The sequence below is a fragment of the Lithobates pipiens genome, unplaced genomic scaffold (assembly GCF_037356315.1).
Source record: "Lithobates pipiens isolate NorthernLeopardFrog02 unplaced genomic scaffold, aLitPip1_a1.2 Scaffold_57, whole genome shotgun sequence".
NCBI classification, from domain to species: domain Eukaryota; kingdom Metazoa; phylum Chordata; class Amphibia; order Anura; family Ranidae; genus Lithobates; species Lithobates pipiens.
In genome coordinates this window covers 720,801-745,698 of record NW_027507879.1, presented here as the reverse complement: position 1 = coordinate 745,698, position 24,898 = coordinate 720,801, and the positions used below count along the sequence as shown (strand labels likewise).

General features: G+C 47.5%; 1 protein-coding gene across 3 annotated transcripts in view; it reads left to right on the top strand.

Annotated features, from left to right (window-relative positions):
* Window positions 1-24,898, top strand: part of TDRD9 (tudor domain containing 9) — a 391,054-nt gene that overhangs the window by 102,001 nt on the left and 264,155 nt on the right. For all 3 annotated transcript variants that reach the window (XR_013270091.1, XM_077467571.1, XM_077467570.1), the window contains exon 5: window positions 18,425-18,547. Coding sequence is in view for 2 of the 3 variants with exons in the window: in XM_077467571.1 (XP_077323697.1) it covers window positions 18,425-18,547 (123 nt within the window). In the remaining variant the exon portion in view is untranslated. The remainder of the gene's footprint in view (window positions 1-18,424; window positions 18,548-24,898) is intronic.

Sequence of the window (24,898 nt, the reverse complement as noted above, 5' to 3'; positions counted from 1 at the left end):
CTCAGGTGGACCTCTTTGCAAAACAAGAAAATGCAAAATTACCAGACTTCTCCTCCCTTTAGAGACAGGATTAAGCTCTCGGAATAGATGCATTGGCCCACAAGTGGGACTTCCAGCTGTCTTAAGATTTTCCCCCATTTCAGCTGATTCCAAGGGTGTTAACCAAATTCAGGCTGGAATCCATGGAACTAATCTTAATAGCTCTTTATTGGCTGACAAGACCATGGTTTTCAATGTTGATGAACCTCTCCATGAAACCACCTTGGAAGTTGCCAATCGGGACAGATCTGAGTCAGGGCAAGATCCTCCATCCAGATACAGCTTATCTCAATCTAGCAGCCTGGTTTGTTTAGAAAAACTCTTAAGACAGAAGGGCTTATCGGAGAAAATTATCACTACCCTTGCATGTAGGAAAAAAGTGACGAGACATTTATTTCAAAGTCTGGAAGGTGTATAATGCCCAGGGTTCCAGAAAAAAACTTGTTTGCTTAGTACAATTTCGGTTTTGGAATTTCTTCAAGAAGGATTGGAGAAGGGGTTAGCAGCAAGTACGCTCAAGATGCAGGTAGTTGCTTTATCAGTTCTTTTTTGTAAAGAGCCCAGTCAGGGGAACCTTTTAATAATCAGATTTTTTTAGGGCCATGGCTAAAGTAAAACCTCGACCTATTATTTTCCCAAATGGGATTTATCTTTAGTTCTTCAGAGACTGATGACTCAGTTTGAACCTATAGAAGGATCATCGTTCAAGTTTGACATTCAAAACTGTTTTGGTGGTGGCAGTAACTTCTGCCCGTAGAATCAGTGAGTTACAAGCTCTATCAATTAAAGAACCCTTTATGAGATGTCTACCAGATAGGGTAGTCTTAAGGACAGATCCAGCCTTCCTGCTGAAAGTGGCTTCAGTCTTTCATCGTACACAGGAGATCATTCTCCCTAGATTTTGCCCTTTACCTTCGGGGCCAGGGGACGAAGCCTTCCATACTCTGTCAGGCGGTGTCTTGTAAAATGTCTGGAGATAACCAAGGACTTTAGAAAATCATCTTTACTCTTTGTTTTAATGGAAGGTACTCACAAGGGATGTAAAGCTTCCAAAAGCACCCTCAGAAGATGGTTAAAACAAGCTATTAAAGAGGCATACACCTCTTTGGGTCTGGAACCTCCAGAAGGGATTTTGCCTCATTTGACTCAAGCAGTAGCGGCATCTTGGGCAGAAAGGGCCGGTCCATCTGCTGATCAAATTTGCAAGGCTGCCACATGATCCAGTTTTTCAACCTTTATAAGGCACTATCGCTTGGATCTGCTTTCAGCCTCGGACCAATCCTTTGGTAGGAAGGTTTTAGAGGCAGTAGTCCCACCCTGAAGTAAGTTTCTTGGTTATCCTCTCCAAGGTGCTATCCTGAAAGGCGAAGGGAGAAAACATTAGACTTACCAGTGACGGTATTACTACAAGCTTTTCAGGACAGCAGCCTACTACCCTCCCTAGGTTATTATGTATAATGTATAATTATAGGGCTTGGTAACTGCTTATATTTTTCAGCATGTCGGAGGATTTCTCGGTAACGCCGCATGGTGGAAGTAGCTGCTTTTAAAAGGGGCGTTGTCACAGTGTTTCCTATGAAGAGGTGGAGGTACCAAGGTACTGTCCTGAAAGGCTCGTAGAAATACCATCACCGGTAAGTTTTATTTATTTTTATTTTTTTATTGCGCCCCGTTTGGCCGAGCTCGCCTGCAGAAGTGAAGCGCATACGTGAGTAGCGCCCGCATATTAAAACGGTTCAAACCACACATGTGAGGTATCACAGTGATGGTTAGAGTGAGAGCAATAATTCTAGATTGAGACCTCCTCTGTAACTCAAAAAAATGCAACCTGTAGATTTTTTTTTTTTTTAATTTTGCCTATAGAGATTTTTAAGGGCAAAAGTTTGTCGCCACACCACAAGCGGGCACAATTTTGAAGTGTGACATGTTGGGTTTCCATTTACTCGGCGTAACATCTTTCACAATATATAAAAATTGGCTAACTTACTGTTTTATTTTTTTCTTTAAAATTTTTTTTGTTTCCAAAAAAAGTGCGCTTGTAAGACCACTACACAAATGCTGTCTGACAAAGAATTGCAACAAAAGCCATTTCTCTTATTCACTGACTGACACACTGACACAGCTTTCTCTCGTTAGACCATTAAGTTGTTATGCAACCTTCAGGAGAGGACTAGGCATTACATGTTAACGTGATAAAACTAGAACTTTCTAGTTCTGCCCAAGGGGCGGCCCCTTAGGTAACAACCCCTCAGCATCCTACTGCAGCCTCAGGTTTTTTTTTGCCTAGTGAAGAAGGACCTAGGAACCCTGATGGGCCCATTGGTCCATCTTTTTTTCCGCAGAAGCTTGGCTTTTTGCACAAGATGATAGATCCTGTGATCTGTTATCAACAGCCGGCTGAGTGACAGGCTGGATACCCTTATTCTTGTAGTCTCCCCAGCCTGGCCATCGAGCATGTGCAGGTCGCAGTTAGGCCGGCCACGACGAAACCTCAGCTCCATAGGTGGTCTGAGCTTTTATGCTCCGGGGCACACATATGACCGGGCAACTGATGTCTGCGTCAGTGTGCCGGGCCAGCAGCCACCCTGTACTGATCAGAGAGTGGGTCTGTAATGGAATGTCTCCGAGCTCTTCAGGACTAGTAAGTACAGCTCTCCCGGCCTCGGTGGGGCTGAGCAGCTGGGCATTCCCTGGGAGGTCGATTCGGGGGTCCCTCACCTCCCTCTCTTCTCTCCCTGTCCCTATTTTCCCTCCCCCCCTTCCTGTGGGTGATGCTGCAGAGCAGATTGTGTGCCAGTACAGGGGCTTTCACCTGGGGGGGGGGGGGTGGGGGGCTGAGCTGCTGGCTGTGTCCTGTGTCCTGTTTCTCATGTCCCTGGAGCTGCCTGTGAGGCTAGGTCTGTGTTCTTTACAGCGCTGTTCACCGTCATTTGTTTCAGCTCTGTCCCTCATGGCTTTTGCATTAGCAGCAATCTTAGGTGTGGGCAAGGGAACGCGTACTCTCCTGGGCTTCGGCAGCCATTTTCCCTGTGATATATCCTTATACTGGATGTCGGCAGCCATTTTCTAGAAGCCTGAACACGTTTTTCAACATTGTCTAGCGGCAGCATGTGCCCCTGTGCTCTGGCGGCCATTTTCCTTGTGTTTTATATCCTTATACTGGACGCTGGCCAGCCATTTTCTTGACGCCTGAGCACATTGCAGAGTGGTTTCAGCGCCATTAGCAGCAGTTTCCACTGACAAAGAGATGATTCCTCTGCACCTGGGAGCCAACAGACTACAGGCACTACCTGCTGGGTAGCGCAGAACCTTTCAGGGTGGCGAGTCCTGCTGGAAAGAGCCCCTCAGCCGGCATCATTAAGGAGGGTGGGACTGTCACTGTCCTAAGTCCCAGACAAGGACAGGGTAGGGTCAGCATGGCTTCAGAAACTGGTTTCTTCCCCCAAAATCCAGGCAATTGCGACCGGTTTGCCTGCGGAATGCGCAGTGCCCTTGGACTCCTTTTCGGTGGTCCTCAATTCATTTGTTGCCAAGATGGTGGCGGTGCGTGGGTGCAAGGTGCTAAAAAGCCGCCCCTCCCCCCCATCCTCTGGGAAGAGCTCTGACGCAGACTCGGGCCCTGCTGAGGCTGGTGACCCCTGCTCTGTCGTTTCAGATGACACTGATGCCGTAGACAAGGGCCCTCTTTCCGCTCACAAGCGGCTTTTTCGTCCACCCGGAGCTTCATCTAAATGTCCCCAGCCCGACAGGATGACCTCGGAAGGACAGAAACGTCGCTGGAACCGCAAGCCTAACAAGCATGTGAACGAAAGTGCTAACGCATGGCTCGGGTGGGGTGTCGCCTTCGGGAGTTTGCAGCCCGGTGGTCCTCTCGACTGTCTGACCAATGGGTCTGTGATCTGATTGGCTACAGCTACAAGTTAGAGTGCCTCTCTTGGCCATAAACAGATTCTTGCAATCCAGCATACCCGTTCTCCCGGCTCGCCGGGAGCCCCTCTTAAGGGTAGTTGGGGACCTGCTGAATCGCGGGGTGATTGTACCTGTTCCGGAATTAGAACGTTTCTAGGGGTTCTACTCAAACCTGTTTGGACGTACCCCTTCCTTCTTGGGAACTACAATGTTGGATCTAAAAGTCCTCAATCACTTTGTGAAAGTGCAGAGGTTCAGAATGGAATCAGTTTGCTCAGTAGTCGCTGCACTCCATGAAAGGGTACTCCCTGGCGTCCTTAGACATCCAGGATGCGTACCTGCACATACCCATATGCCTCCGGAATCAAAAATTTTTGCGATTGCAGTCGGGGAAGCCCAAGCTCTCCCTTGTGGTTTGGTATCAGCCCTTGAGTCTTTACCAAGGTATTGACTCCTGTGTTGGCGTTGCTACAGGCAACGTGGGATCGCTATTGTAGGTTACCCTAGACTATCTCCTCCTGAGAGCTTCTTCCGCCTCAGTTAGAAGAGGATGTGGCGATCACCATGCAGACCCTGTAAGAATTTGGGTAGCTGTTGAACCTAAAGTCGATGATAGTACCGACTCAGAGTTTGGAGTACCTAGGCTTGCTGCTGGACTCCAGGGAAGCGAGAGTGTTTCTCCCTTCAGACAAGCTGCAGACTCTCAGAGCTGCGGTAAAACTGCTGATGAACCGTAATTGGTTGTCATTGCGCTTCTGCATGAGTCCTGCGACTCATGGTGACCTCCTTCGAGGCAGTACTATATGCCCAGTTCCACACCAGAGTACTGCAGAAGGAGATCTTAAAGTGGGACAAATCTCCGTTTGTCCCTGTATCGACTGATACAGGTAAGCCAGTTAGTCAGGGGTTCCCTGATCTGGTGGCTGAGGTACCTGGTGCTTTAGTCCGGGAAGTCATTCCTTCCTCTTAAATGGACGGTGATCACAATGGACATCAGCCTATTCGGCTGGGGTGGAGTGATGGGAGTTCAGTCGACTAAGGGCCTCTGGTCGACAAAGGAATCCAAGTGGCTGATCTATCTGCTCAAACTGAGAGCGATCAGGCTATGCCTCTCCACATGGTTCATGAGACTGCAAGGGCATCCGATCAGGATCCAGGACAACACCACTGCTGTGGCATACGTCAATTACCAAGGAGGGACAGGAAGCTTGGCCGCCGCATGGGAGGTCGCTCATACATAGATGGGCAGAGCGACCTATACTTGCCCTGTCGGCCATTTACATCCCGGATGTGGATAACTGGCTGGAGGACTATCTAAGTAGTCAGATGCTGGACCCAGGAGAATGGGCGTTTGCATCTAGAGGTGTTCAGGCTACTGTGCCTGTGGTGGGGCACATCAGACGTGGATCTTTTGGCCCCCCTTCTCAACTGGAAGGAGCGGAGATTCGTGTCCAGGACAAGAGATCCATGGGCAGACTCACTGGTGGCTCCGTGAGATCAGTATCATCTGATCTACGCCTTTCCTCCACTAAAACTGTTATCACGTCTGCTTCGCAGAGTGGAAGCCGAGGGGATCCCAGTAATACTGATTGCCCCAGATTGACCTCAGCGTCCTTGGTACACAGACCTAGTGCGCCTGGTTGCAGACACTCCCAGGAGACTGCCGTCGTGAGTACCGCCTGTCTCAAGGTCCGATTCTCCATCCTGCTTTACCATCGCTGGCTTTAATGGCATGGCTATGAGAGCCAGGTGTTGAGGAACTGGAGTCTGTCTGACTCAGTGATCCCAACTATGTTGAGAGCATGGAAATCTTCTCTGAAGATATCTTCGTACCGGGAAGGCCTACATCTCCATGTGTGAGGAGGAAGGATGGCATCCGCGCTCCTTTTTGTATATACAGGTTCCTGCTGTTTCTTCAGCAAGGGGTGGACCAGAAATTGGTGTTGAGCACCGTTAAAGGACAAATAAGCTTTGGCTGTCCTTTTTCAGCGACCTCTGGCGTCTCACTCTCTAGTGAGTACTTTTGCTCAAGGGGTGCGACATGTAGTCCCTCTGGTGCGTCCGTTACCCCCGTGTGATCTGAACCTGGTATTATCGGCGCTTCTAAAAACGCCATTTGAAAATATCAGAGGGTTTCCCCTGTTGACTCTTTCGGCCTATCTGGTTATCCACAAGGATAAGGTGGTGTTGCGTCCAACAGTCTTTTCTCTGAGTTTCACATCAATGAGGCCGTTGTGTTACCATCTCTGTGTCCTAAGCCGACACATCCTAAGGAGGTGGCCCTTCATGCTCTGGACATGGTTCGGGCTCTGAAGGTGCATTTATCTGCCATGGCTCCCTTCCGGATGTCACTCACTGATTGTTTTGGTGGCTGGTCCAAAGAAAGGTGCGGCGGTGTCGTCAGCCACCATTTCCAGGTGGATCAGACAGATTGTAGTAGAAGCCTACGCCTTGAAGGGGCAGGTACCCCCTTTCCAATCACGGCCCACTCCACGAGGGCAATTGGAACGTCTTGGGCCTTCTGACATAAAGTGTGTAAAGCGGCGACCTGGTCGTCTGTCCACACGTTTACGAAGTTCTACAAGATAGATGTCGGTGCATCGGGTGATGCCTGTTATAACCGCAAAGTTTTGCCGGCGGCTGTATAGTTGCAATTGCATATGCAAATGTTTCCTTTTATCCTTTTTTTGGGGGTAAAAACGCAATACCCTTTAAGTTAATGCACTGTTGCATTCGTTACCGCTGTCTTTGGTGCGGTTTGAGGGAAGTGCTTCTCCGTTGAGGAGCACCCTGTTTTTTTGTGGTGGTTTTTTCCACACACTAGTTTTTTTTTGTGGGTGAATTTTGTACTAGCTCCAACATGCCATGGTGGATGAAGTTTTATGCTGTTTTCCCACCCCTCGTTTTGGCACTGCTTGGGGACGTCCCAATGGTCTAAAGTGAGAAAGCGATGTCAGTCTGTGAATATAAGAGAAGATAGGATTTTTTGTACTCACCGTAAAATCCTTTTCTCTGTAATTCACCGACTGACAGAGCACCTGCCCCTCATGTTTTTCTTAACGTTATACTGCTTGTTGACGTACTGAGGCTGCAGTAGCATTCTGAGGGGTTGTTACCTAAGGGACCGCCCCTTGGGCGGAACTAGAAAGCTCTAGTTTTATTATCACATGTTAACATGTAATGCCTTGGCCTCTCCTGAAGGTGGCATCACAACCCAATGGTCTAAAGAGAGAATGCTATGTCAGTGAATTACAGAGAAAAGGATTTTACGGTGAGTACAAAAAATATTTTTATTCTCTAGGGTGTTAGAAAAAATAAATGTTTGGGGATTCTAAGTAAATTTCTAGAAAAAAAAATGATTAACTTGTAAACAACAAGTTTGAAAAATAGGCCTGGTCCCGAAGTGATTAACCACTCCAGCCCCAAAGGATTTCCCCCCTTAATGACCAGGCTATTTTTTGCAATACGGCACTGCGTCGCTTTTAACTGATAATTGAGCAGTCGTGCAGTGCTGTTCCCAAACAAATTGACGTCCTCTCTTACTCATAAATAAAGCTTTCTTTTGGTGGTATTTTATCACCTCTGCTGTTTTTATTTTTTGCGCTATAAACAAAAGACCCACATAGCTTTGAGATATACTGTCTATTTTATTTTTGCCATTTAACTGGCCAGAAAACTTTTTATTAAAGTGTTGATTTATGTGTAGTGATGAGTGTATCATGCAGACTTCCTGGAAGTTTGGCAAACCCAATCAGAAACCCGCAAGCACTCAAACTTTTCAAGGTTGATTTAGAAGGCAGATCACGGACGTTTGTGCATGGTCGTGGGTTACGTACCAGCGGAAAAAAAGCATCATACAGGGGCACAGGAATTTGGGGTATACTGCTGCCTACAGAAGCTTAGTGTACTGGCAAACATAAAACCAGTAAGCGAGCTCTTGAAATACCCATCCTCTACCCAGCATTGTTTAAAGTGTTTTTTACCCCCCAGAAAAAGATCCTATCCCTTTAAAGAATGTTATACAGCACAGTGCTTGTGCTGTGTAATTTGGACCCCTGTAACACCTGCAATACCTGGCTTATCCTGTCAGTTTAAGTGCCTCCTTCATCCACTGTCTCTCCTGTCCTCTGTCCTCCTCCTGTCCTCCCTCCCTGCCTGTCAGCTAGTGACAGTGCTCGCCCCCTCCCCTCCTGCTGCTGGAAAAACATCTATCTTTATAGTATCAGTGCTGTCTCCTTAGCCTGTGTCCCTGTGTGTGTGATTTTGTAAAACCAATGCAGTATATACCTCGTATCAGAGTGACGCTCACGTGACCAGTTGGTTCTCTCCTGACTGATGTCAGCGGGGGACTCTTTGCCCGGCCAGCTGTCAGACTGAGAGGAGATAGCCGGTCATATGCGAGCCAAGCGGCGCTCTGAAATGAGGTCTATACTGTATATGTATTTTATGTTTTTAGATGAATCACTCACACGGGGTGGTATCTTCTGGTGTCCAGCTTCATGATGAAGCTGGACAGGTATGTTTCCAGGACAAGGGAACCTCAGTCATTTTATAGTGGACGAGCTAATGCTGTGGGGCCAGTTCTCCCAAATCTTTGCCTTCCTGTTACAGCTTATACAGTGGATATAAAAAGTCTACATGCCTCTTAAAATGTCAAGTTTCTGTGATGTAAAAAAAAAAGTTAAATCATTTCAGAACCTTTTTCCACCTTTTTATGTGACCTATACACTGTACAACTCAGTTGAACAATAAATTGAAATCTTTTAAGTGGAGGGAAGTAAAACTTAAGCACCTTTTTTGATTTTTTTTTTACAGCACTGTCTTTTTTTTTAGTACAAGTTTAACAGCATTGCACATTATTTTATTTTTGTAATTCCTTTATTTTCCCAAAGAATGTTGGTCAACAGCCAAAGTATACAATGGTAATCAATGTCAGTCAAATAGCGCAGGGTTATAGAACACCACGGCCTGCGCTGCACAGTATAGATGGTCAAAAAAGATTATGGTTGTGCGAATGAGCAGTGCATCACGCTGGGGAGCCCAACAATCAATTATATGGAAGACCCAAGACCTATGTAATTGAATGCGGGGGGGGGGGGAAATACATTAAGTTAAAATCAAGTGGAGTAACTTGGATTAGAACCTTGTTAAAATAATGGGAAGATGATGCTTCCCTAAGGCCTGTTCATCCCAGTAATGGGATAATATAAAGGGCATAATGTAGGCACGAATATTTACAATATCTGAACAACATAGCCCATCACTGAGTCAGAAAGATGGAGGAGAGAAAGCGGCAAAAGGGAGAAAGGATTGGAGGATGAGATGCCCCCATCACCAGAAAGGAATGGTATAAGGGGGGAGAGAAAGAAGGAATGCAGAGGGGGCCTCTTCCCAGGGAGTGAAAAATTCAGGTCAGTTTGATTGTGCTACCTCGTGGAAATGTCAATGCACACAGAATGGTTCCAAGGACGCCAGGTCTCTCGAAAGGTCTCCTGGTTGTGCAAGGTAGCAGTGAGGCACTCCATGTCTCAAATTTGTTCACTTTTGGCGGGGGCGGGGGTGGGGGGGGCAGGCGTGGGTAATCAGATCTCCAACAGAGGGGGATGCATCCATTGGCCGTATTCAGCAGCTGGATTGTAAAGGAGGCCTTATACTAATCAGTCTCTGAGAGATGAAGTAGACAGGTTGCAGGGTTCCCTTCCAGATCAACATTTGTCAGGTGTTTGTGCAGATCAACTCAGGCCAAAAGGGCTCAATTTTAGGACAATTCCAAAAAATATGTAGCATCGTCCCCTCAGTGTTCACGCACCGCCATCATACAATGGAAAGCTGAGGGAAGAAACCATGCAAATTTGTAGGGACTCTGAACCATCTGGCCAAAATCTTGTAATTTGTCTCCTGGATCCTGGTAGCTATAGAGGACTTTTGAGTAAAATGGAGCATTTTCTCCTTCTGGGAGTCAGTGAACTGAGGGCATAAGTCTAACTCCCATTATCCCACTCTTTGCAAAAACACCACACATTTGTCAGATTGTGAAGTCATCACCTGTGCACAGCCGCCGCCTTCAGATCACCGCACAGATTTTCAATTGGATTCAGGTCTGGGCTCTGGCTGGGCAATTCCTAAACTTTAATTTTCTGATGAAGCCATTCCTGTGTTAAAGGGTGTGTAAACCCTTGTGTTTTTTCACCTTAATGCATCTTATGCTTTAAGGTGAGAAACCACCTGTCACTGACTGCTGACCCCCCCCCCACCCCATTTTGCTCACCTCCCCGTAATTCCCATGCCAGAGATGCTCTTCCCATTGTTTCTACTCTTGGATAGCTAGCAGTGCAGCCATTGGCTCCCGCTTCTGTCATTCAAATCCAATGGAGCGGGGGGGTGGGGGGGAGTTTGTAATTCTGCGCATATGGATGCTAATGTTGGACTCGGGAGCGTGCCCCCCGGGAGACCGCTAACCGCAGGGGGTTACACTATGTGGGGAGGAGCTACCAACGCCACCGGTGACCCCCATAAGTTGAAGATCTGGGCCACTCTGTTCAAAATACCTGCACAGTGGAGGTATGACTTTTATTTATATAGAACAGCCTTGCAATCACTTTAATGTGGATGATGAAAGATGAAGCTCTTCATGTTTAGCTTTCTAGCAGAAGTCTGAATGTTTTGTGCCAATATTGACTGGTATTTGGAACTGTTCATAATTCCCTCTACCTTGACAAAGGCCCCTTTTCCAGCGAAGAAAAACCGCCCCAAAACATGATGCTGCCACCCCCATACTTCACTGAGTATGGTGTTCACTGTGCAGTGGTGTTTTTGGAATAAACATATCTTTTGGCGTTAGGGCCAAAAAGTTAAACCTTGGTTTCATCGGACCATAGCACGTTTCCCACATGCTTTTGGGAGACTTCAGATGTGTTTTTGCAAAATTTTAGCCGGGCTTGGATGCTTTTCTTGATAAGATAAGGCTCCGTCTTGCCACTCTGCCCCCTGGCCCAAACATGAAGAACACGGCAGATTGTTGTCACATTTACCACACAACCAGCCAGATATTCCTGTAGCTCCTTTAATGTTGCTGTAGGCCTCTTGGCAGCCTCCCTGACTAGTTTTCTTTTCTTATTTTAATCAATTTTGGAGTGATGTCAGGTTCTGGGTAATGTCATTGTTGTGCCATATTTTCTCCACTTGACTATCTTCACTTTGTTCCATTAATGCCTTAGCCCTTGTACACACGGTCGGAGATTCCGTCGGAATGTTTCCTATCGGACCGTTTTGTTGGATATTCCGACTGTGTGTGGTCTGCATCGGACTATTTCCGTCTGAATATCCGATGGACCAATTTTTCCAACTTGTCGGTAAAATTTTCTGACAAAATGCTCCGATCGGACATACTCCAATCATGTGTAGCCTACTCCGACGGACAAAGTGCCACGCATGCTCAGATCAAATTCCTAGACCAAAGCTATTGTCTACTAGCCTGAACGTAGTCCCGTCGGAACGAAATAACGTCATCACATTATGTACAATCAGATTTTTCGACAACTTAGTCCAACCGTGTGTATGCAACATCACTTCCGGACCTCTTCTGGAATTAATCTGTCAAAATTACTCCGGATTTGGTTGTCAGAATCTCTGACTGTGTGTACAAGGGCTTAGAGATTATTTTTGTACCCTTCTCCTGACATGTTTTAACAATGAGTTCCCTTTGATGCTTTGTAAGCTCTCTGCGGACCATGGCTATTGCTATACGATGAGACTAAGAAAATGTCAGAAAAGACCTACTAGAATAATAGCTGATCTTTATTTGGGGTTAATCAGAGGCACTTTAAATGCTTATTTCTGAACACAGCTCCCTCCCGAGTTATGAGGGTGTGCGTACTTATGCAACCACATAAAAGATTTTAGTACAGTTTATAGATCGCATTAAAAGGTGGAAAAAGTTCTGATATGATTTATCTTTGTCGTTATTATTTTTTTTTTATATCGCAGAAACCTGGCATTTTAACAGGATTGTATAGACTTTTTAGATCCATTGTACCTTTTCTGTCTCACATTATTTGAGTGGAAAGATTTCATGTGATTTTGATCGCCCAGGTACTCTTGACATAAACAAGCTGACAGACTGCCTTGGAATCCTTCCGGGCTAACCATAATACATTGTCTGATTTTCCATCCTTTACAGTTGCTGGCTTTAACGGCCCCAGACATCCTTTTTTCCGAAGGTGTTTTTTTGTTTTGTTTTTTTACTAAAAAAATGCATCTCAACCAGGACACAGTTGCCATCTCCATCCTAAGCCTCAGACACTGGGGGCGACCAGACTTTTCACACCTTTTGATGTAATTTCATGATTTTAAGTGCCTCTTTGTGCTTTCTAAAGACCCAGGAAAGGGACAGGCAACTTCAAAATGTTCTGTCTTGAGATGGATATTGCGCCTTTTTTCTTAAGCTGTTTTTGGTAATGATTTATGGTACCAGGCCTGTTGGTGTCTCCTGGGCTGTTCATCATAGGGCTTTAGTAGCTCAAGCTTGCAAAGCTGCTACCTCATCTTAATTTAAAAATGCGTTTTTTAAATTAAATGTTACTACCATGTGGACAGTAGAGCATCTGTGGAGGATGCTATCTTTGTGCATTTTTGCAGGCTGCGGTTTGAGGTTTTAACCAGTTTTGTTTGGGGCCACTAAACTTGTTGCCTTATTGCCCTCCCCTCATATTCAGTGCTTTGGGACATCCCAATCATCATGGAGATGGATACTTGGTGTCCTGAGATGTATGATGAACTGTTTTTCTCTTTCGTTCATTGACAGACACAGCTCCAGTAATCTTGACCATTATTACACCACCTTCAGGAGAGGACTAGGCAGAACACGTAATACATGTGAAAAACAGAACTTTACAGTTGCACCCAGGGAGCAGTCCCTCTGGTAATAAACCCTCAGCCTTCTTCATGCAGCTCAGCTTTTTTGTATGCTTAGTGAAGGACCTAGGCTCCCTGCGGGACCATTGGTCCTGGAAATTTTTCTGGATTTTTTTGCCTTTTGCGCAAGTTTTTAAGATCCAGTAATCTTAACAGCCAGCTGGGGTACAAGCTGGATAATCTAGATCCTTATTTCCCCAGCCTGGCCATCGAGCATGTGCAGACCTCGGCCACGACATGCCCCTCAGGCTCCAGGGGCGGCCGGTGAGCGCAACGCTCCATGGCACACACATGACCGGACTACCGATGTTTGTCACAGTGTACCGTGGCCAGCAGCCACCCCGTACTGCTCGGGAGTGGGTCTGTGATGAGATGTCCCCATCTTGTCCGGAGGGAAAGTACAGCTCTTCCTGCCTTGGCGGGATTGAGCAGCTGGGCATTCCCTGGGAGGTCGATTAGGGGTCCCTCTCCTCTCCCTGTCTTCCTCTCCCACCCCCCCCCCCCCCCTCTGTGGGGGATGCTCCTGGGCTGCTGAGCAGTGTGTGTACCTGTAGCCAGGGGTCCTCCAGGGGGCTCTGATCCTGGATTGGGTTCTGCGCTGGTGTCTGTGTCCCTAGGTTGTCTTGTCTCTCCGCTGGTGTCTGGAGGTCTGCATGTGCTGCCGCCATTTAGAGCGGTCTGCCGCCATTATCTCTGTTCACTGTTTAGTGTACTTGTCGGCCATTCTCTGTGAGTCTCTGTGGAAAGCATAGTCGGGCTGCCATTTTCCCTGTGAGTGTCCCTTATACAGGGTGGCCATTTTGTTGTAGCTCAACTCGTTTTTATCCTGAGCACTGGTCCTTGTAGCTCAGAACAGCGCGTTTTCATGCTCTGGACACCTGGGAGCTGACACTGGACACAGGCACCTGTAACAGAACAGTGCTCCACTCGGTCAGGGTGGTGAGTCCTGCGGTGGGGGCCCCTCAGTCTGTAGCAGCTAGGAGGGTGGGACTGTGCACCTGTCCTAACTCCCCAAGGGTGTCGGACAGGGTGGGTCAGCATGGCTTCAGAAACTGGTGTTTCTTCCCCAGAACTCACTGCAATTGCAACTGGCTCGTCTGCTTTGTCGGCAGTCCTTGAAATGTTCCTTGCCACGGCAAATGTGGTAAAAAGCGACCCCTGCCCCCCGTCCTCCAGGGAGAGCTCTGACTCAGACTCAGACTCTGGACCCGCAGTGACTGGCGACTGCTCTGATAGATCAGAGGACGCTGATCAGGACCGATCGGACAGTGAGGATTATTCCCTGTCCGGGTCCGCGCAAGACAAAGCGCTAGTTGAAGCACTTACCACAGCTGTGCGTGATACCCTGAAAATTCATAATACAGCAGGATCCTCTGCTGAAGTAGCGGTCCCTTTTTGAGCCCCATAAGCCAGCCCATGCACGTAAGGTGTTTCCGTATCTGACTTATTTCAATAAGTTCATATACAAGGAATGGGTAAGGCCGCAACAGACCTTCTCGGTCCCTAAACGAATGGCGTTGCGCTACCCCTTTGAGGAGAGCCACCTTAAAAAATGGTCGCCTCTTCCGGTTGTGGACCCCCCAGTATCCAGGTTAAACAAAGTAACCACGATACCGGTAGAGGGGACTCCTGCATTTATGGACCCTACCGACAGGAAGGCTTAAGCATTGGCCCATTCCTTGTTTACGATGGTGGGGGTCAGCAATACGACCAGTACTGGCCACAGCACTAGTGTCGCAGACACTGAATGGTCAAAACTTTTTCACTGTGAATTGGAGGAGCAGCAGGCTACTCCTGTCTGCATGGAATTAGCAGACCAGTTAGTGCATGGCCCTAAGTAAGTTTGTGGCGCAGCCCTGGTTACGCTTCCCTTGCTCTCCAGGGCTTCAGTGTCAGCAGTGGTGCTGCGGTGCCTGATTTGGCTTAAATGCTGGTCTGCGGCCAGGCATCCAAAAAAGCCTTGATGGATCTACCCCTTCCTTTGTGAGCTGCTATTTTTGGAGCCTCGTTGGATGATATTACGAATGTCATAGGTGGGAAAAGCGCCTTGCTCCCACAGTCCAGTAAGACTAAGGAGGCACGCCGCAGGCAAGGGCCCTCATTTTCCACTCAAAAGACTTTTTCTTCTGCCCAGGACTTTGGCTAACCGCTCCCAGTCCGATAGGGTGACTACTGAGGGACAGGAGCGTCCCTGGACTCACAAGCCTAACAAGCCAGTGAGCAAAAATTCTTCAGCATTAAGGTTTGCCCCCGCCTGTCACTCGGGAGTTTGCAGCCCGGTGTGCCTCTCGGCTGTCGAAACCAATGGGTGTGCGAACTGATTTCATAAGGCTACAAGAGTTTCTTTCTTGGCCACCAAACAGATTCTTCCCCTCCAGCATACCCTTACTCCCGGCTCGCCGGGTGATAGTGCCTGTTCTGGAATCGGAAGGGTTTCAGGGGTTGTACTCCAATCTGTTGTCCCCAAAAAAGGAAGGGTTATGCCCAATCATGGACCTGAAAGCCCTCAGTTGCTTTGTGAAAGTAGAGAGGTTCAGAATGGAATCTGCTCAGTTGTTGCTGCACTCCAGGGGGACTTCCTGGCATCTTTGGACATCCAGGACAGGTACCTGCACATACCAATATGCCTCAGGCATCAGAGGTTTCTGGGATTTGCAGTGGGGAATGCCCACTACCAGTTTGTGCCTCTCCCCTTTGGCTTGGCTTCAGCACCCCAAGTCTTTACCAAGGTATTGGCTCCAATTTTGGTTATGTTGCGACAATGCGGGATCGCAATCGTGGTTTACCTAGACCATCTCCTGAGAGCAGCTTCCACCTCAAAATTAAATGAGGATGTGGCGATCACCATGCACACCCTGCAGGAATTTGGGTGGCTGTTGAACCCAAAAAGTCAGTGTTTGTACCGACTCAGCGCCTGGAGTACCTAGGCTTACTGCTGGACTCCGTGGAAGCGAGAGTGTTTCTCCCTTCAAACCGCAGACTCTCAGAGCTGCGGGGAAAGCTGTTAATGAACCGCAGGTGGTCGTCGCTGTGCTTCTGCATGCGAGTCCTGGGTCTCATGGTGGCCTCCATTGAGGTGGTACCGTATGCAGGGACTCCCTGCTCTGGTGGCAGAGATCCCCAGCACTTTGGTCTGGGAAGTTTTTTCGTACCTCTACATTGGACAGTGATCACATCGGACGCCAGCCTGCCCAGCTGGGGTGGAATACTGGCAGTACATTCAACCCAGGGCCTCTGGTCAGGGAAGGAATGCAAGTTGCCGATCAATGTGCTTGAGCTCGAAGCGAACAGGCTCTGCCTCTCCACATGGCCGATGAGACTAAGAGTGTGTTCGATCATGATCCAGTCAGACAGCGCCATGGCGGTGGTATATGTCAACCATCAAGGAGGAACAAGAAGCTCGGCTGCAGCACAGTAGGTTGCTAACACATCCTTTGGTGGGCAGAGCGACATTTACCGGCCCTGTCGGCTATTTACATCACGTGAGTAGAAAATTGGCAGGCGGACTATCTAAGTCGCCAGATGCTGAACCTAAGAGAATGGTCGTTGCATCTGGAGGTGTTCTGTGCCTGTGGCGGGGCATACCAGACATGGATCTCCTGGCCTCCCGACTCAATTGGAAGGTGCCAAGGTTCGTATCCAGGACGAGATCATTGGACGGACACGTCAGGGGCTCCATGGGCTCGGTACCAACTGATCTACGTCTTTCCTCTGCTAAAACTGTTCCCACATCTGCTCCGCAGAGTGGAGGCTGAGGGGATTCCAGTGATACTGATTGCCCCAGATTGGTCTTGGCGTCCCTGGTATGCTGACCTAGTATGTCTGGTTACGGACGCTCCCTGGCGGCTACCGATGCGAGAAGACCTGTCTCAAGGTCCGATTCTCCACCCTGCTTTAACATCACTAGTGTTAGCGCATGGCTGTTGAGAGCCAGGTGCTAAGGAACCAAGGCCTGTCAACTATGTTGAGGGCATGGAAGTCTTCTAGGAAGATATACCATCGTATTTGGAAGGCTTATATCTCCATGTGTGAGGAGATGGGGTGGTATCTGCGCACCTATTCAGTTTCCAGGATTCTGCTGTTCCTACAGCGATGGTTATCCCAGAAACTGGCTTTAAGCACCATCAAGGTACAGAACAGAGATCAGCCTTGGCTGTCTTTTTCCAATGACCTCTGGTGTCTCTAGTGAGCACCTTTTGTACAAGGGGTCCGTCATGTAGTCCCTCTGGTGCGTCCATCCTTGCACCCGTGGGCTCTGAACCTTGTCATATCGGTGCTTCATAAACCACCGTTTGAGATCAGGTTAATTCCCTTGTTGACTTTTTCTCAGAAAGTGGACTTCGTACATCGGCCAGGAGGGTTTCGGAACTGGCGGCCTTGTCTTGTCTGGTTATCCACAAGGATAGGGTGGTGTTGCCGCAACCTTTTCTACCGAAGGTGGTTTCGGCTTTTCATATCATTGAAGACATTGTGTTACCATCGCTGTGTCCTAAACCGACACATCCTAAGGAGGTGGCCCTCCATGCCCTGGATGTGGTCCGGGCTCTAAAGGTATATCTGTCTGCTACGGTTCCCATCCGGAAGGCTGACTGTTCGTCTCGGTAGCTAGTCTGAAAAAAGGGATGGTGGTGTCTTCGGCCACCATTTCCAGGGAGATCAGATTGATTGTGGTCCAGGCTTATGCCTTGAAGGGGCAGGTTCCCCCCTTTCCTTTCAAGGCCCATTCCACCAGGGCAATTGGGACCTCCTTGGGCTTTCTGACATCGAGCGTCAGTCGCTCAAGTGTGTAAGGCGGCAACTTGGTCGTCCGTTCACGCTTATATAAAGTGGATATAAGTGCATCGTTTGATGCCTGCTTTTGTAATGTTGCAATTATTGGAGCTGTGTCTGTCAATGAACAGAAATGAAGAGAAAATAGGATTTTTATACTCGACGTAAAATCCTTTTCTCTGAAGTTAATTGACGGACACAACACCCTCCCCTCTTATTGGTTTACGTTATACTGCTTGTTGCTGCAGGAGGCAGGCTGAGGTGTTATTACCAGAGGGACCGCCCCCTGGGCGCAACTGTAAAGTTCTGTTTTTCACATGTATTATATGTTCTGTCTAGTCCTCTCATGAAGGTAGCGTAATAACCCTACGGTCAAGATTACTGGAGCTGTGTCCGTCAATGAACTTCAGAGAAAAGGATTTTACGGAGTGTACAAAATCCTATTTTTTTTTTTTTCTGGTAAAAAAACATTTTCTTGGAGCACATCACAGGACACCGGGATCCTTCCTGCCCCTCAGCCTTTAAGGTTTATGGCTTGCTGCAAAAGCTGAAGTCTTGCCTAAGCAGGGAGGAGGGGTTTGTCTTTTTTGCCCAGTGTCCAGTTATCTGGAGGTGGCAGCATAACCCTATTGTGATGAAGATGACTGGTGTCCTTTGATGTGCAAGAACGGGATTTTACAGGTAAACAAATCCAATTTTTGAAAATTGAAATGTTTGATTTGTCCATATTATGATTGATTTTTTATTTTTTGTATAAAAACTCCAACTTGTGATATCATTAATCTGTTTTTAGGTAGGATTGGAGAAGAAAGCCACGTCAGATACGCGTTTGATCTATATGACAACTGGTGTTCTTCTGCAGAAAATAGTCGGTGCAAAGAGCCTGACTGAATTTACTCACATTTTCATTGATGAGGTACGTTTTTTTGTGTGTGTCAAATGCTAATCATCCATAAGTGCTCATGTTTCTATAAACCTTTCCCTCAGAATCAGACCAGTAGTGTGCTCCTAATTTTGTAGGTTTTGTGATCGTTGTGCAAAGTTTAATCAAAAAACATTTCTTTTTCGTTCAGTGACACACAATACTTCCTTATTCAGAACCACAGGGTTATACTGCCCCCCACAGGAGAACACCAGGCAGAAAAAATACTTGGCTATGCCTATGGGCAGTCGTAGGCGGTATACATCCTCCTGTCTGCTTTAGGCCTTTAGTTTTTTTTTTCCTGCCTAGTCAGGACCTAGTTCCCTGCTGGGGTCTCTGGTTCTGGCATATTTATTTTTTATTTTTTAAACAAATCCCTTAATGCCAGATTTACAAGCAACTGCCGTACTGGGCGACAGGCTGGATTTCTAGATCCAGTGGCCACCCTCAGTCCGTCCAGCAATTGCGCAGACCACAGCTCTGCACTAGATTGGCCGTGACATAGCCCCACTGGACTGCGGGTTAAACTCCTGGCGAGGTCGCATACTAGTAGGTCTTGGCCTACGTCACAGCGTTCATCCTGGCTGACAGCCCCCCCATGTCAATTGGGAGAAGGTTGTTTGGAGCGACGCCCGCCCAGTTCCTGTTGAGTAAATGTCCCCCCTCTCCCTTTGGATGGGTTTGGGGGGTAAGCCGGCCCCTTCCTGGGTCAGTCAGAACTGCGGTTCCACTTCTTCACTCATACCCCCTCTCCCTGGGGTTGGTGGTCTTCGTGGGTCCGCTTAGTGACCTTTCCTCCCACTCTACGCCCCCCTCCATCTTCCCATTTCCATATGGGGTAGTGCGGTGGTTGGTGTTAGGGGCTTGTCATGCCTGGTACTGATGTGTGGGGAGCAGATCCTCTGTCCTCATGTAGCTTTTGGCTGGGCTCCAGGGATCCCTCCTGGGTCCTTGGGAGCCTCGTGAGCGCATCCAGCCAGTCATTTTGCTGTCGCTGGCACTGTTTTCTTGGTGTCTGCATGCTTTTCAGTGGCCGACAGCCATGATGTGGTTATCTGTTCTCATGGAGCAGCGACCATTACTGTGAAACCCTGGATGGCGTTTTTTCTGTGAGAGCTCCTCCTTTTACCTTGGTGCCTTCCCCTGCTTCGTCTGTTTAGTCAGATCCTAAGTTTGACTCAGCTGCCACGGACGTGGCCCACCCTGTGGGGTTTGCAGCCATGCTCCCTGACTTCTCAGATAGAGGATAAGGCCTGCATACCTGTGGCTGCATATGAGAAGGCGTTGGTAGATGCACTGATTGCAATTGTGCAGGAAAATTTTAAAAATGGAGACTGCGCCTGCAGTGGAGGTGCTTGGTCCCCTTTGGTACCCACAAGCCGCCTTGCACGGTGAATGTTTCCTTACCACTCCTATTTTGACAAATTAGTCTGTAAATATTGGGAACACCCAAAACGTCCCTTTTATTATTATTCAAATCTATGCACGGTCCCTGAACTGCTTTCAGTTGGAGGTCAGAATGGAGTACATTCGCACTGTGGTGGCATCCCTTCATCAGGGGGACTTTCTTGTTTATATAAACATAAAGGATGCTTACTTGCACATTCAAATACTTGCCCAACACCAGAGATTCCTCTGTTTTGCTGTGAGAGAGGAATACTATTAGTTCATTGCGTTACACTTTTCTCTCGCTTCCAGTCCTCGGGTCTTCACAAAAGTGTTGGCCCGAATTCTGATGTTGCGGTGTGTGGGGGGGGGGGGGGGGGATTACGGTTCTGGGCTACCTGGACGACCTCCATCTGTGTGCACAGTCCTCAGCCAACCTAATGGGCAATGTGGAGATTGGTTGTCTTCTAAACTACCATAAGTCTGCTCTGATTCCAGCCAGAAAATTTTATTATGTGGGTGTGACTCTTGATTCCGCTCTAGCCATAGTCTTACTTTCACTGAACAAGCTCCAAAAGTTGCATGCTGCTATTCATCTACTGCTGTCCAGCAGGTGGGTCTCCCTGTGGACTTGCATGCCTGATGGTCTCTACCCTTTGAGGTGGTTCCATTTGCACTATTCTATACGAATACAAAATGAAATCCTGGTGATATGGGACAAATGTCCGGGGTCTCTGGACAATCCGATACGCCTGAGCCAGGACACCAGAGGGTCCGTGGTCTGGTGGCTTCGCTCTCTGGCTTTCAGCAGAGCAAACCTTTTCTCCCCTCGTTTTGGACAGTGGTCACCACCCATGCCAGCTTGTCTGGGTGGGGCGATGTTCTGAGCTTGAGCTCTGCTCAGGGTCGCTGGAGGAATACAGACTATCAACTTTGGGCGATCAGACTGTGGATCGACTTCATGGGCTCTTGGTACACATTCAGTCAGACAATGCCACTGGAAGTTGCTGGCATCCTTCGGTGGGCAGGATACTTTATTCCAGCCATCTCCACCGTCCACATTCCCAGAGTGGAAAACTGGTAGGCGGATTGCCTAGGTCAACAGGTGCTGGACAATGGGAAGTGGTCACTTCATCGGGATGTGTTCCATCAGATGTGTCTCCAATGGGGCACTCCCGAGGTATATCTATACCTCCTTCTGAGAGCAGCTTCTGCCTCAGAAATAAGGGAGGGTGTAGCGATAACCAACTATGCAGACTATCTGGGAGTTTGTTTGGGTGCTGAACCTAAAGAAGTCTGTGTTAGTGCCGACTCAACTCCTGGAGTACCTGGGCTTACTGTTGGACTCCTCAGAAGCGAGAGTTTTTTCTCCCTTCAGACAAACTGCACTCTTCAAGCTGCTGTGAAGTTGTTGGTGAACCGCAGGTGGTCTTCGCTGCGCTTCTGCATGCGAGTTCTGGGCCTCATGGAAGCCACTTTCGAGGCGGTACCTTACTCTCAATATCACACGAGTCCTGCAAAACGAGATTTTGCCAAAATGGAACAAATCAAATGGGGGTGGGGGTCATGCATAAACCTGTCTAAGACACCCACTTCTGGGCATAGACTAACACGGGAGTTAACTCTGCTTCCTGTCCTCCAGCGCTGTCTGCTGGGACACACGGTTCCCAAGAAATAGTGGGGACCAGTTGGGACGCACAGCGCGACTCGCGCATGCGCAGTAGGGAAGCGGGAAAGGAAGCTGCAACACTTCACTTCCTGAGTCCCTCACTGAGGATAGCGGCGGCAGCTGCTGTGCCGGGCGATTGTTCAGCTTTGGCTGCTGACATCGCTGGACTCTGGGACATTTAAATCAAAAAAGTCTGAGTTTTGTTTTTGTTTTGTTTTTTTATAAAAAAAAAAAAAATCAGCAATTTTATCCACCCTGCAAGCAATTGAACAGGAGTGCCTAATAAAGAGGCTGATGTTTATATGCTTTTTTGTTTTTTTCCTTGAAAATGCGTTACGTTGAATAGCTGCTGGCATGGCGTCGGTGGTAAATTACATATTGTGTAGATGCCCAAAATATCTTGTCAGGGCATGGATGAAATATGGCATACAAAATGTTTCGAAAGGCATTACATGGTGATTGTATGGTTTTAAATTCTGATGATTCCTAAATGTTATCACTTGAATAGTTTGGTTGCAATTTGGTTCACCAACTGTGATAAAATATAAGTGATTAAAATAAGTTTATACTGTAATTATAAGAGGGGAGTTGTAGGAAAAAACAACTTTTCACAACCCCCTGCGCATTATGCATCCCCTCCCCCTGCACAGTACACAGCCCCTTTCATTGCACAGCCCCCTGTACTCCCAGGAGACTCCCAGTCAGAAAAAAAAGGCAGCCCCTTATCATACAGGGCTGCTTCTGTGTCACTGTCATTGTAAATCAAAGCTTCCAAAAACCTCAAAAGGGCCAGGAGAAATATGGTGGCCCACCTGACACCCCCTCTTGTGTGGCACCTGTCTGACCTCCTGATCACCGCCCCCCATTGGTAAAAAAAATAAATAAAAAAAAATTGGTGTATAAGGCGCCCTGTTTGCCCTCCATTTTCAGGCGAAAAAAGTGCATTTTATACACCGATAAATGCGTTAAGTTAGTGTTTGTTTTGTGTAAAGAAAATGGCTATTGCCAATATAGTGTGTGCTTTTGTGTTAGGAAGGAGCATTTTACTGTATTTAAAATTTTGAAAATAATTTTTTTCAATTGTTTGTGTCTTTTTTTTTTTTTTTTTTCCTGTTTTCTAATTTAGCATGGTGGGATTTAAGTAGACTGTAGTTACTAGTACAGGTGAAAAATCAAGTGCCTGCCACCAAATTCAGCTAGTCCATGGCCATCCATTGCCTGCCATCAAATAAAGCTAGTCACTGGCCATCCGTCACCTGCCACTAAATTCAGCTTGTCACTTGCTGCCCGAGGGCGGAACAGCTCTGTCACCTCTCTGCTTGCCCGCCGCAACACTGAAAGTGCAGCCTTTGCGGCTTGGCTGCAAACAGGCTACGGCCGGGGGGTTGAGGACTCCTGTGCTTCATGACCAGGGCATTTTTTGCTATCCAGCTTTTCCGGCGGCGTCTGGTGAGCTCTCGCTGGCTACTTTAACTGGCAATTGGTCAGTTATGCAACACTGTATGCAGATGAAACTTTTATCATTAAATTTATCACAAATGGAGCTTTCTTTTGGTGGTGTTTAATCACAACCTGGTCCCCCCCTATTTAAAAAAAAAATCCTTTAAAAAATTGAAATAAAAATAAATTATCTTAGTTTAAAACATTTTACAAACCATCTTCATGAATTAGTGCCAAAAAGTAATCTGCTACATTTTCTTTAGTAAAAATAACCCAAATCAGTGCATCTTTAGTCCATAGGAAAGCAAGTCTACAAACTAGGACATTATAATATTTTTGAAAATTGATCAATTCTGATGGCCTTTCTCATTTTCCGAAGCCCTTAAATGCTAGCATGTGATGTACCATGTGTCACTGAGCTTGTAGCTACTGCCTGCTCCCAGTAAAAGTACTGTGAGCAGGTCTGTAACTGGAAACCGATGCAAGATTTTGGGTTTCTGTAGGTGTCTACGTCATTACACGGTTCTGAAAATGTTTCTGTAACTCGCGTTTTATATACAAAATGGTAGTAATGAAATGTATTTTTTTTCCTTCAAAAAGTTTTTCAGCTGATGCACCCTAGTTGTACAATCTGTAAAAAAGCAAGGTACCGTATATACTCGAGTATAGGCCGACCCGAATAAAAGCCGAGGCCCCCAATTTACCCCCAAAAAAACTGGCAAACTTATTGACTCGTGTATAAGCCGAGGGTGAGACATGCCTGTCCATCCCTGTGTGTGTGTCCGTCCATCCCTGTGTGTCCGTCCATCCCTGTGTGTCCGTCCATCCATCCCTGTGTGTGTGTGTGTCCATCCATCCATCCATCCCTGTGTGTGTGTGTCTCCATCCATCCATCCATCCATCCCTGTGTGTGTGTGTCTCCATCCATCCATCCCTGTGTGTGTGTGTCTCCATCCATCCGTGTGTGTGTGTGTGTGTGTGTCCAGCCTACCTGTGTCCCGAGCCTTTGTCCCGAGCCTCCGTCCCGTGCCTTGCCTCCTTGCCTCCGTCCCGTGCCGTGCCTTGCCGCCGTGCCTTGCCTCCGTCCCGTGTCGTGCCTTGCCTTGCCTCCGTCCCGTCCCGTCCCGTGCCGTGCCTTGCCTTGCCTCCGTCCCGTGCCCTCTTCGTCGGCGCCTCGGCGGCCATTGTAAAATTCAAAAGCCTCCGCCTTCGCCTGTGATAGGCGGAACACTGAATTTCCCAGCAGCCTGTGTTCCGCCTATCACGGACATCGTATCATCCTCGTCCGTAGTACGAGGATGATACGATGTCCGTGATAGGCGGAACACAGGCTGCTGGGAAATTCAGTGTTCCGCCTATCACAGGCGAAGGCGGAGCCGGAGGCGCGGCTTTTGAATGATAGAATGGCCGCTGTCTGTCTGCTCGACACGCTGATCGAGCGGGCAGACAGCGATGACTCGAGTATAAGCCGAGGGGGGCACTTTCAGCCTCAAAAAAGAGGCTGAAAATCTCGGCTTATACTCGAGTATATACGGTATCTGTTTACTGTGGTTATTAAAAGGTTAAAGTCTTTTCCTGTGAAAATGTATATTCTTAAATTAAAACTTTTGTCACTGAATTTTTTTTTTTATAGATAGTTTTTAAACCCATCTGATTATGATTGCACATTGATTTTATGATGAATGGTAGCATAAGCAGGGGATTATTTACTACCAAAGAAGATAATCTAGGGAAGAGGGGTTTTAGTATTAAATTGACAGATCCACGGATTGCATAAAAATATATATATATATAAACAGCTAAACGCAGGACAGATTGTATGATATAGAAGTGGTGTACACAGTAAAGCC